Source organism: Conger conger, chromosome 19 (genome assembly GCF_963514075.1).
Source record: "Conger conger chromosome 19, fConCon1.1, whole genome shotgun sequence".
Taxonomy (NCBI): domain Eukaryota; kingdom Metazoa; phylum Chordata; class Actinopteri; order Anguilliformes; family Congridae; genus Conger; species Conger conger.
This window is the reverse complement of record NC_083778.1, coordinates 3,157,768-3,169,776: the sequence shown is the minus strand read 5'-3', so window position 1 is coordinate 3,169,776 and position 12,009 is coordinate 3,157,768. Positions and strand designations below refer to the sequence as shown.

The 12,009-nt window shown below is 46.0% G+C and overlaps 1 protein-coding gene across 2 annotated transcripts; it reads right to left on the bottom strand.

The window, feature by feature from the left end:
• Positions 1–325: 325 nt before the first annotated feature.
• Positions 326–11,575, bottom strand: sephs1 (selenophosphate synthetase 1). Of its 2 annotated transcripts, none has more exons than XM_061229319.1 (9): positions 11,448–11,575; positions 8,571–8,828; positions 7,724–7,827; positions 6,256–6,363; positions 5,535–5,689; positions 4,144–4,234; positions 3,607–3,706; positions 2,606–2,818; positions 326–1,950 (listed from the first exon to the last, which is right to left on the bottom strand). In XM_061229319.1, the coding sequence occupies exons 2-9, from the start codon at positions 8,761–8,763 to the stop codon at positions 1,736–1,738; spliced, it is 1,179 nt and encodes a 392-aa protein (XP_061085303.1). In that variant the 5' UTR covers positions 8,764–8,828; positions 11,448–11,575; the 3' UTR covers positions 326–1,735. The 2 variants fall into 2 exon arrangements, with proteins under 2 accessions (XP_061085303.1, XP_061085302.1); XM_061229318.1 differs by having other exon boundaries at positions 8,571–8,892; positions 11,448–11,462.
• Between the last annotated feature and the right edge of the window lie 434 nt (positions 11,576–12,009).

Genomic DNA, 12,009 nt, shown 5'->3' with positions numbered 1-12,009 from the left:
AGCCCGGCCTCTCCATTCCCTCACCCGGCCTCGGTAAGTTTGACGGCTGGAGTTGGTTGGTTCCGGGCAGCACCGCAGAATTCGCCCGACACTTCCATGAAGTCAGAACAGCGTTCAGACACAATTAATCCGAAACTTGCAGTCACAGCATCTTTTCCTGCACGCGGGTTACGGAGTACCACGATGGCGACGCCACAGCAGGTCCTGCACCAGAGGAGGAATCTGAATCCAGCTCCGTTCACGCTAACGGTCACGGTCTCGACATTTACGCGGCCGTTTTATCAGACCGACGCTTCTCGGTACAAAAAGACAAATGCATCTCGGATACAAGAACCTTAAAAAATGTATTTATTTGTGTAAGTGTTGCCGTTAAGCTGCAGTTCTGGCGTAACAAGACTGAACCCTTTTTCGCAAACCAGAGGGGAAGAGAGAAATGCGTATTCTTGAGATTGAAGAGGTGGCCTACTGCATATAATGCTATACAAAACAGGAAGCCATCACAACTGACCACAGGAACACATTTTTACTGATTACATTTAAAATCAAGTACTTTATGTCTCAAATAATAAGTATATATATTTTATACACCCACTGCTCTGTTCCGGTACATTCTCTGCCGTACTCCAGACCAAATCGGCACGGGGGAAATAACCACAAAAGTATTATAAACACGTCTAGGCTGTTGTGATGGGAGAGGAGGGCTTTACAAACCCAAAAATGGCTGGAGCCATGTTTGCAGCATTGTGATTGGTTAATACAATTCACTGATTGACAACGGCTCGCTGCTCGCTGATCGGCTTAATGCAGCAAAACGGGGCGCCTGCCATCTCACTCCCCCATCGTTAAGACAGACGTCACAAATTATGGAGAGCCCATTTGGTGCATTGCTTTCATATCTCGTCCTAATGGACCACATTGAAGTCAGCTCTTCAGCTCCACTTGTAGACTTTTTGGAGTTTAAAGGAGTGAATTGGAACAAAGCAATACAAAAATGTTTTTAAAAATTGAAAAACAACATGCAACCCCTCAAAGTATACACCACATTCTCTTTATAATATTCAATCTTTCAAGGCATCCGTTACAGTTTGTACTCTAGTCCTAGTTTTTTTTATTTTTTATGTACATATAGTGACTCAGACAAACAAAAACCGCTATCATGGTACAGCACAGATGCTTGGCAAATGCACCTCTTAAAAAAAGCCTCTGCGGCAATAGACCAGAAGTGTCTAAAGATTCAAAATGAATCAACAGTTTCAGATAATAATATTCTCAACTTAGAAGCTGCCTTAAGAGTAGGTGCGTCCTCAGTTAATGTAACAGAAAAAAAAAATTAGACAAAAGAAATAGATTTACGTAGTTTTTGTTTTGTTTTGTTTTTTAACGTGCGATCTGCCCTATGATAAAAAATCTGAGCAGTCAGTATACACATTAACATGGTAGCTTTAGACCAGTGGTCTCCAACCCTGGTCCTGGAGAGCTACAGGGTGTGCTGGTTTCTGTTGTTACTCTGCACTTAATTTATCAATTAAGAGCAGTTGATTACACAGTTAACTCACCTCACCTGGTTACCTGGGTCTCAACAGGGTACTGATTTAACAGTGAAAACAAAAACAAGCAGACCCAGTAGCTCTCCAGGTCCAGGGTTGGAGAGCACTGCTTTAGACTATATCCATAGCCTAAGATGATACTAGAATGTCTAAAAAGGCATAGCCCCTTCCCTCTCCCGTGTCCTGGACTAAGAGGTGGCCCCGGGGGTGGGGTTTACGTTCTGTGTGGCGATTTGCGGGGCCACCTCGATGATCCGCGGCTTGTCGATGATCCGGGCAGTGCGGTTGCCCTTCTCCACGATGCCGATGATCCAAGCCTGGTGGCCCTCGCCGTATTTGGGGGACTTGATCTCGGCGCAGAACCTGGCTGCCTGCTCCCGAGGGAGGCAGATCAACAGACCTCCTGCAACACAGGATCCCTCTCCCGTTTTAACACCACAGCAGAGAGAACCACACATCAAGTTTCCACGCATTTCCTTTTTTTAAAGTTCCTTTCCCCCCAGATTCTAAGTCATTCTTCTAAAACGCCACTGCTTTCAGTTACCAGTAGTGATTGAGACATCAGCATTAGAAGGAAGCCAGTGTTCTAGAACTCCACTGGTTTCAGTTACCAGTAGTGATTGTGACATCAGCATTAGAAGGAAGCCAGTGTTCTAGAACTCCACTGCTTTCAGTTACCAGTAGTGATTGTGACATCAGCATTAGAATGTTCAGATAAGAACATTCTAATTACGTATTAGGGCGGCCTGTAGTGTAGTGGTTAAGGTAAATGACTGGGACACGCAAGGTCAGTGGTTCTAATCCAGGTTTAGCCACAATAGGATCTGCACAGCCGTTGGGCCCTTGAGCAAGGCCCTTAACCCTGCATTGCTCCAGGGGAGGATTGTCTCCTGCTTAGTCTAATCAACTGTACGTCGCTCCGGATAAGAGCGTCTGACAAATGCCAATAATGTAATGTAATGTATTTGTGATCTTACAGGGCTAAGACTGATCCAAACTGTGTCCATTTTGCAAGGCTGAATTTACTGAAGTGTGCCCAATCATTCCCGTCCCCTTACCCGAGGTCTCCGGGCAGGTGCCGTGCATGAGGCCGAACATGTTCCCACAGGCTTTGCTGACGGCGGCCATCTTGGCCAGCACGGGCAGGTTGTGGATGACGAAGGACACCTCGCTCCTCTGTTGCCGGGCCAGGTTCTGCGCGTGACCCAGGATCCCGAATCCTGTGATGTCCGTCGCCGCGTGGGCGTTGAACGTGTGCATCAGCCCGGCAGCTGACGAAAACAAAACCACACGTATAACGTACTGGGGAGCACACGAAGAGCCAAGTCTCCTCAACGTAGACTGGCCTCTCAGCAAGACCACTGCACACTCCCGTTACAGACTGGATACTCTTACAGGAGGTTTCCATAGGAGAAGGATTTGGTATGGTATGAAGTAACTGAGACATTACTAGGGTCATTAATGTAATGATTATACAGGTAAAAAGGTATGAAGACAGGTACTGTATCATTTATAAGCATTTGCCTTGCTTGCACTTGCACATCTTCATTATCAAATCACACTTGACTTTCTTGCGCGTTTTCTCTCAAGTGAGGATTCCACAGAACATTTCTAAATTCCTGCAGCCGTAATCCATTCCAAGAAACCTGCATAATCATAATTTTTATCATGATATCAGGCTGCACTTTACAGATCCCATGATACTTTTCACAAAGAGTAGGGGGTTCCCCTGTGTCTAGTCCCAAACTGCCTCTTTCAATCCGCCAACTAATCATTCCCTATATGTTCTCTCCCTCTCCACCTCAGCTGGTGTGTGGTGAGCGTTCTGGCACAAAATGGCCGCCGTCGCGTCACCCAGGTGGGAGCTGCACATCGGTGGTGGTTGAGGCGAGTTTCCCCCCTCATCACTGCAAAGCGCTTTGAGTATGAGAAAAGTGCTAAATTAAATCAAGGAATTATGATTATTACTTAAGCTCAGCTGCTTGAGTTTATATCCAGTCGACAAAGATTTTAGTTGCGTTTTACAAATTATTTGTAAACATCGCAAAAATGCTCTCACCTGTTCTGTTCAGTCTGGCCATATTCATCATGGCCTCCTGATAAGCCAGTTCCACGTCCTCTTGCGTGACGACCAGTTTAATCTTATTCCATTTCTCTGGCTGTAAAGACACACCGCCCATGTTAAAGATTACGGGATGATTAGAAGGAAAACATTGTCATGCCAACTGGGTTTTCTTCCTGGGTCGCTCACTGACCTCTCTCCACACTGCTCTCTGCGTATTCCAAACACGTTTCAACCTTTTCAGTCCCGAGAGCCATTTGCTACTCTCCACCTTATACCTTTCCGACCAATCATAATGACTGCTGTACTATTGTTTCAAGCCCCAGTTAAAACCCGACTAAATTCTCTCAACCAAAAGCCAAAACCCCCCTTGTGATTTGGGTGGAGCCACTTCACCTTGGGCTTGGCACTGAAAGGGTTAAGGTCACCTGATACCCGAGTAAGTTTTTTCCCCTGTGCTGTGGGCCTCATCTGGTGAATTACTGTCTGTCTATTCAGTGGGTTTTTGAATGAAACTCGTGGGCGCAAACGTACGATATCGAGCCACTGGTGAACGGCCACTGCCACCTGTGTGCCCAGAGGCTTGGTCAGCACCAGCACGTCCCCGGGCACCGCGTTGTCTGGCCTGGGATGGAGAAACGACAGACACCAGTCAAGGAGCAGCAGTTGGTGGAAAGTGCCTGAAAGGTTATTTGTGTCTCCTGAGAGCGAGCGCGGGTGTGAGGGAGTGAGGGTGTGAGGGTGTGAGGGAGTGAGGGAGTGAGGGAGTGAGGGTGTGAGGGAGTGAGGGAGTGAGGGTGTGAGGGAGTGAGGGTGTGAGGGTGTGAGGGAGTGATGGTGTGAGGGAGTGAGGGAGTGAGGGAGTGATGGTGTGAGGGTGTGAGGGAGTGAGGGAGTGATGGTGTGAGGGAGTGAGGGAGTGATGGTGTGAGGGAGTGATGGTGTGAGGGTGTGAGGGTGTGAGGGTGAGGGAGTGATGGTGTGAGGGAGTGAGGGTGTGAGGGAGTGATGGTGTGAGGGTGTGAGGGTGTGAGGGAGTGAGGGAGTGAGGGAGTGATGGTGTGAGGGTGTGAGGGTGTGAGGGAGTGATGGTGTGAGGGAGTGAGGGAGTGATGGTGTGAGGGTGTGAGGGAGTGATGGTGTGAGGGTGTGAGGGACTGAGGGTGTGAGGGAGTGAGGGAGTGATGGTGTGATGGTGTGAGGGAGTGATGGTGTGATGGTGTGAGGGAATGATGGTGTGATGGTGTGAGGGAGTGATGGTGTGAGGGAGTGATGGTGTGAGGGTGTGAGGGACTGAGGGTGTGAGGGAGTGAGGGAGTGATGGTGTGAGGGTGTGAGGGACTGAGGGTGTGAGGGAGTGAGGGAGTGATGGTGTGAGGGAGTGATGGTGTGAGGGTGTGAGGGACTGAGGGAGTGAGGGAGTGATGGTGTGAGGGACTGAGGGTGAGGGTGTGAGGGAGTGAGGGAGTGATGGTGTGAGGGACTGAGGGTGTGAGGGAGTGATGGTGTGAGGGAGTGATGGTGTGAGGGACTGAGGGTGAGGGTGTGAGGGAGTGAGGGAGTGAAGGTGTGAGGGACTGAGGGTGTGAGGGAGTGATGGTGTAATGGTGTGAAGGTGTGAGGGACTGAGGGTGTGAGGGAGTGATGGTGTGAGGGTGTGAGGGAGTGATGGTGAGGGTGTGAGGGACTGAGGGTGTGAGGGAGTGAGGGAGTGATGGTGTGAGGGACTGAGGGTGTGAGGGAGTGATGGTGTAATGGTGTGATGGTGTGAGGGACTGAGGGTGTGAGGGAGTGATGGTGTAATGGTGTGATGGTGTGAGGGACTGAGGGTGTGAGGGAGTGATGGTGTGAGGGACTGAGGGTGTGAGGGAGTGATGGTGTGAGGGACTGAGGGTGTGAGGGTGTGAGGGCACAGATCTGCTCACATGATGAACTCGTTGGGCTGGCACACGGCTGTGGCCACGCCGCCCAGGACGATCCAGGGGTTGAGCACCGTCTGCCCTCCCGTGACCGACGTGCCAGCCTCCTCTGAGGCGTCCTTAAACCCCTGGATCACTAAAGGCATCACCTTATCCCTCTCCTGCAGCCAATCACAGCCCAGAGAACATGAGCGTCACACCACCCCACAATGCACTTCACCAAACCAAACAGTTTACACATTTAAATTGTTCATCAAACAGCAAAACTATTTCAAGCTAAGCAAGGGCGATTTATGGAAGTTACAAACCTTACAAACTACACTTTTCGACATTTTAAAACTATTCATGGTGATATGACCGCACAAGTCCTTGTCTGACTACATTACATTACATCAGTCATTTAGCAGACGCTGTTATCCAGTGGGACGTACAATAAAGTGCAAATCAGAACCAGGGACAAGTGCGTTCAAGACCTTAGAGGAACGTACAGTTCCAAGTCCTGGAGTGATTGCTTTGATAAAACTTGAACCCTTGAAGAGTACATCAACTTCCAACTAGCATCCCACGGTTGGCAGCCAGAATACCCTGAATACTAAAATAATTATACATAAGCGCAATTACGACCTATAGCATACACACGGTTAGCTTTCAACTTGAGCAGCCACATTATAATTCTGGTTCATTTTACTCATGAATAATCGTTCGAAATTAGATTGAAACCGTGTACCTTGTCCGACAGTTTATTGCTGATGCCGAGAAGCATCAGCATGTTGTCACACTCCGTCACTCCCATGGCATACAGGTCGCTGAGCACGTTGGCGCACGCGATTCGACCCTGAGCGTAAAAGGAGAGGCAGTACCCTTCAGTAACATAACCGCACACAAAGAAGCAAACTTCTCGCTAGGGCTGCACGATATATCCGCCGTCGCGGTACGAACACGAGCGATAGACACGCCGCGAAAGACCCCTTGAACCGCGATGAATAGTGCCTGTAAATTGACGTTCAGTTAAAGGTACAATAGGTCATTCCAGACTCCTAACGGTCAAGAGGGGAATAGCGGCAACAAACACCCTCAAACCACAACACTGTTTATCCCTCCCCCTCAAACCACAACACTGTTTATCCCTCCCCCTCAAACCACAACACTGTTTATCCCTCCCCCTCAAACCACAACACTGTTTATCCCTCCCCCTCAAACCACAACACTGTTTATCCCTCCCCCTCAAACCACAACACTGTTTATCCCTCCCCTTCAAACCACAACACTGTTTATCCCTCCCCCTCAAACCACAACACTGTTTATCCCTCCCCCTCAAACCACAACACTGTTTATCCCTCCCCCTCAAACCACAACACTTTATCCCTCCCCCTCAAACCACAACACTGTTTATCCCTCCCCCTCAAACCACAACACTGTTTATCCCTCCCCCTCAAACCACAACACTGTTTATCCCTCCCCCTCAAACCACAACACTGTTTATCCCTCCCCCTCAAACCACAACACTGTTTATCCCTCCCCCTCAAACCATAACACTGTTTATCCCTCCCCCTCAAACCACAACGCTGTTTATCCCTCCCCCTTCCCTGTGAACACGCCGATGTTGAAACGCCATTGGCTGTAGCAATTAGAACCAATTTTCAACCAATGAGCTAGGATTATTGTACAGCTATAAGATGTTTTGGTAGAGAGTGCCGGCCCATCAATTGCATATTTTGAAACCCGAATTTAAGGCCTATAAACACAAGCAGAGGGTGAGTCAACATGTCAGTGGGCCTTTTTCAATGACAGGAAGGGATTTACAACGGTCTTGTAACAATGTTTTAACACAAGAATCTTACCTGTTGTACCTTTAAATTGATTGGCTGTTCAGGTGCAATTTGTTCACTAAAAGCATGTTGGAAATAATATGTAATTTATTTTTATTCAATGGGCATAGGCTGTTCATCTGGGGGCTATGTTAGCAGTGTAAATAAAGCGGGATGAACTGTGCACACTTCGACGTTTGTTTATTTATCACAAGTCGCCGTATCGGCATAACAACGTTATCGCCCATCGCATATTTTCCTCATATCGTGCAGCCCTGCTTCTCGTGTGTTTATTAAAATGAAATATTTTTAAAATAACAAAAAACTATTAAATAAATAAAAAAAATGAGCAACAACAGGCCGAGCTGTGAAGAACAAGATTCCCACCATCATGTAAGGGTCGTCCACGATCGGGTAAATGTAGTCTGTTGTCTGGACTAGTGAGAGACCCCCGTGTCTCAACGGAATAACGCATGTGTCCATTCCAATACCTGGACATGCAACACAGCAGACAACACATCTCAGTCAGTGGATGGGGAAAAAAAACTTTGCTGTGAAAATACACAAATGTTACAATTTTATAACTTATTAAATACTTCAAGAGGCATTCATATGGTTATGAAGAATTGCCTGAATTTTTATGGCCAGGACTCTGCCTTCTGACCTGCATATGTATGGTCAGCAGTGTTAAACCTCACTGTTCCCCAGAACTGTAACACATGCAGAATGGTTGGCATTGTAAAATAGCGCCTTTATCCAAAGCACTGTACAATTGATGCTTCTCATTCACCCATTACATTATTACAATACATTAATGGCATTTGGCAGATGCTCTTATCCAGAGCGACGTACAGTTGATGAGACTAAGCAGGAGACAATCCTCCCCTGGAGCAATGCAGGGTTAACAGTTTTGCTCAAGGGCCCAACGGCTGTGCGGATCTTATTGTAGCTACACTGGGGATCAAACCACCAGCCTTGCAGGTCCCAGTCATGTACCTTAACCACTACACTACAGGCTGCCCCACCCATTCATAGAGACACTCACACACCAAATGCGATTGGCCGCCATACAAGGCACCAACAAGCTCGTCAGGAACTTGTTAGGTGTCTTGCTCAGAGACACTTCGACACACCCAGGGCGGGAATCGAACCGGCAACCCTCCGACTGCCAGGCGACTGCCGTCTGAGCCAATGTCGCCCCGATGGAACGGTCCAGGGGAAGGACAGCACCTACCCAATCTGGGCATGACTGCCCCCAGGAACTGCTCATCCTCCTGGAAGTGGTTCTCCTGCAGGGCCTCCAGCAGCCTGTGCAGGACGTCCTGGGGTACCTTGCATCCCGTTCCCTTCAGCTCCGTGAAGCGGGTCAGCCTGAAGTTCTTGTCCAGGTCGTAGCTCTCGGGGTTGAAGGACTCCCGGACGGACATGGCTGGGGAAAAGGCTTCTGGGCGTTCACCGCGGCTGAGACCTCCTCTTCTCAACAGCCCGGAATCTGGGAACGACAGACCGGCGAATGTATCCCTCTCTCACAGGAAGACATAAAAGCCGATTTTAATCTGGAGAGAGAGAGCTTTGGCTAGCCTGAAACAATGTGTTTTTCCTCCGGTCTGTTCCAGATCCCAAATGTAAAATAGAAAAACCCATTGAACTATATTACCACGGGTTGGAATTCGATGATGTTTTGATGACAAGGATCAATCAATCAAACCTTTCTTTAAGACATGTATTTAAAAAAATTACCTGAGAAAATATTAACAAGATTAAATTATGTAAGGTGTTTCGAAGAACAACTAGGTGTATATATTGTATTTAATAAATAAATTGACAAAATCTGTGGGTCGGATATTTTATCACATGCTTGAATCTAAGCAAGCTACAGGTGATATGTAAAGGTACAGCCAATGTCTGTTGGTGTTATCGTGTCGTAAACACCCTCCCTTTGTCTCTCCTTATTTTTTTGTAGAATGAATTTTCCCTTCAAAGAGTTAGGGTGTTAGGGTGAAAGACGTATCACCTTAAAGGGAATTAATCCTTCAAGAGAGGGAGAGTCAGGTAACTAATGCCTCATTCACCATTGGGCCAGAGGAAACTTCAAAAGACCAGGGCTGGTCTAGAGATAGTGTGTGTGTGTGTGTTTCTGTGTGTGTGTGTGTGTGTGTGTGTGTTGCTGTGTGTTTCTATGTGTGTGTGTGTGTGTGTGTGTGTGTATGTGTGTTTCTGTGTGTTTCTATGTGTGTGTGTTTGTGTGTGTGTGTGTGAGTGTGTGTTTGTCTGAATGGAAATGGCCTTGCAGACCTCATGCTGACATCCTGCTATAAGATCCCAAACTTAACAGACCTTTTTTTTTTGCTGTTATGTGCATATGTTTGTAACCTTCATTGTTTTTAGGTAGATTAACTATGTCTTTAGAATAGATATGAATCATTTTGTAACTAAATAAATCTCTTGATTCTCACCTGGTTGCAAGTTGTGCAACTAAATTTTTCTATTGAATTGATCATTCATATATTTGATAATAATTACATAACTACATCAAATAACCATATTTTTATGTGTTGGTTAAGCGAGGCGTTGACACAATTGTGTTCAGTATTCAGAGTGCTGGACATTTAAAAGAGTTGAAACTGATGGATTCAGGAATTGCTATTTTAAACGCATTTTAAATAATCCTGGCTTTCCCGACAGTACCATAAGTAACGGTTTTTCTTGACTTCTGACGGTCAAGAAAAAAATTGCAGCAACAGACACCCTCAAACCACAACACCCCCTCCCCCTTCTCTGTGAACGCGCTGACGTTGAAACGCCATTAGCTGTGGTAATTAGAACCAATTTTCAACCAATTAGCTTAATTATAGTACAGCTATACAATGTTTTGGTACAGTTCGATATTTATTCATCACAAGGCGTCGTAACGTTGACGCAATATTAAACAACGCTATCGCCCATAGAATAATTTCCTCGTATCGTGCAGCCCTGCTTCTCGTGTGTTTATTAAAATGAACAATAAAAATAAACAAATAAATATGTGTCGGTCCGTCACCGGCAGAAGGTGAGTCAGCATGCCAGTCAGTCTTTTTCAACTATAGGAAGGGATTTAAAACGGACTAGTAACAATGTTTTAACACACAAAAAAAGTACCTATTGTACCTTTAATTCAAGGTGCATGTCACAGAGGCGGGGCAGAATTTAGGATAACGGATAGCCAACTAGTCAACTACTTTAACTGGCTCGCGAACTTAATCAAAAATGCCTTCTCGTTTGAACGAAGGTCTTATGAAGTGACTTTCGTTCAGTACCATTCTAATGTTTCCATGGGCATTTCTGAAACCGTCGAAAGCCGTAACTAATGTTAGTGTAGTTTCGAACAATGTGCACAAATACTGTAGCTTGCAGGCGCTCAGTCCCGCGACAGTAGTTCGGGGTACCTTAAATATTTTAAAGCTACTGCCTTAAGGCGCTGGGTGAGGCCTGTACTTGTTTGGCTGTGCTGTGAAAGTTACGTTTTGGCTGCACAGTAATAGCTAGCAGCCACTTCCGACGCACATTCATCGTTCACTCAAGTTAGCAAAGAAAAATAATAAGTTATTATTATATTTTTTTAAGAAAACGACTGGGAAACTGGTCGCAAAGTTACACGTGTTAACCCCTTGTTTATTTTCGTGCAACACCATAACTGCAGCTCATGCTATGGTTAGCTATCACGTTATACGAAATGCGCAGTTTGCTAACGTAGGACAACTACAGTAGGGCATGTACTGTAAGACTTTCAGCGGTCTACAGACTTAGTTTTGTCACTACAGCCCATTTCTCCCTTCTTTAAATACTGGTTTGACAACCGGGGAAATGTTTTGTCATTTCGAAGAAACCGGGCTAGCTGCATCTAAAAATGTCGGCGGTTGAAAAAATTAACCCTTGAACACCCATGTGAGATAAGATACAACACGCTCTACATGCTTCAGAAACTAGCACATTTCTTGCATTCTGCACAACGTTGGTCTTTTTAACTGCACAAGCAATATTTAAAGTAGTACCCATCACATTTTTACAGAAGGAGGACGATTATATTCATATTTCATTTCCCCTTTAATTCTGTACTCATGTTTATCCTTACCGGTTTCGGTTTTGCGGCGCCTCCCGATACAAGAGAGGGTACAGTCCCAGAATGCATCGGGGCCAACAGGGACGCCCTTAAACGATGCCTGAAGAGAATTCCGGTTCAAGGAGACGTGCTTTTACAGCAGAATTAACAAGCGCAACATTACTTTTGCCACACTCCGAAACCCATGCAAGGCTTTTTAAATGGCGCAACTACAGTGTACGTAAAATAAGGCCAATACACATGAAAATAAATGTAAAGGAACGGGATTGGAGAGGGTCCTTGACGTATATACTGGCGCCTTTACCTCCCCTTTAAATTACATTTGGAAGTATGGCAAGAATAAAGTAAACAATGAAGTGTACCTTTAATTGTGGGGTTCCGCACCCATTAAGCGAAATTGTTCTCCGATTTTAACCTAGTTTTTAAAAAAAGTATTAAAAACCGGTGTTTTGTTATTGACGTCAGCTGGCTTAAATATCCAAAGATTGGTGGGCTCCAGTTTCATTCTAGTACTTAAACTCATATTTCTTATGTTTACCCCCATAACTCATAGAAATTAGGAGGAATGAAAACA

What these genes read in the sequence shown, in the direction of transcription:
- sephs1 (XM_061229319.1), bottom strand. Translation starts at nt 8,763, where the DNA reads ATGTCCGTCCGGGAGTCCTTCAACCCCGAGAGCTACGACCTGGACAAG. An exon ending in TGGACGACCCTTACATGATG is followed by an intron (nt 6,364 to 7,723) that starts GTGGGAATCTTG and finishes TTTTACGCTCAG; the next exon opens with GGTCGAATCGCGTGCGCCAA. An exon ending in CAGCCCAACGAGTTCATCAT is followed by an intron (nt 4,235 to 5,534) that starts GTGAGCAGATCT and finishes TCTCCATCCCAG; the next exon opens with GCCAGACAACGCGGTGCCCG.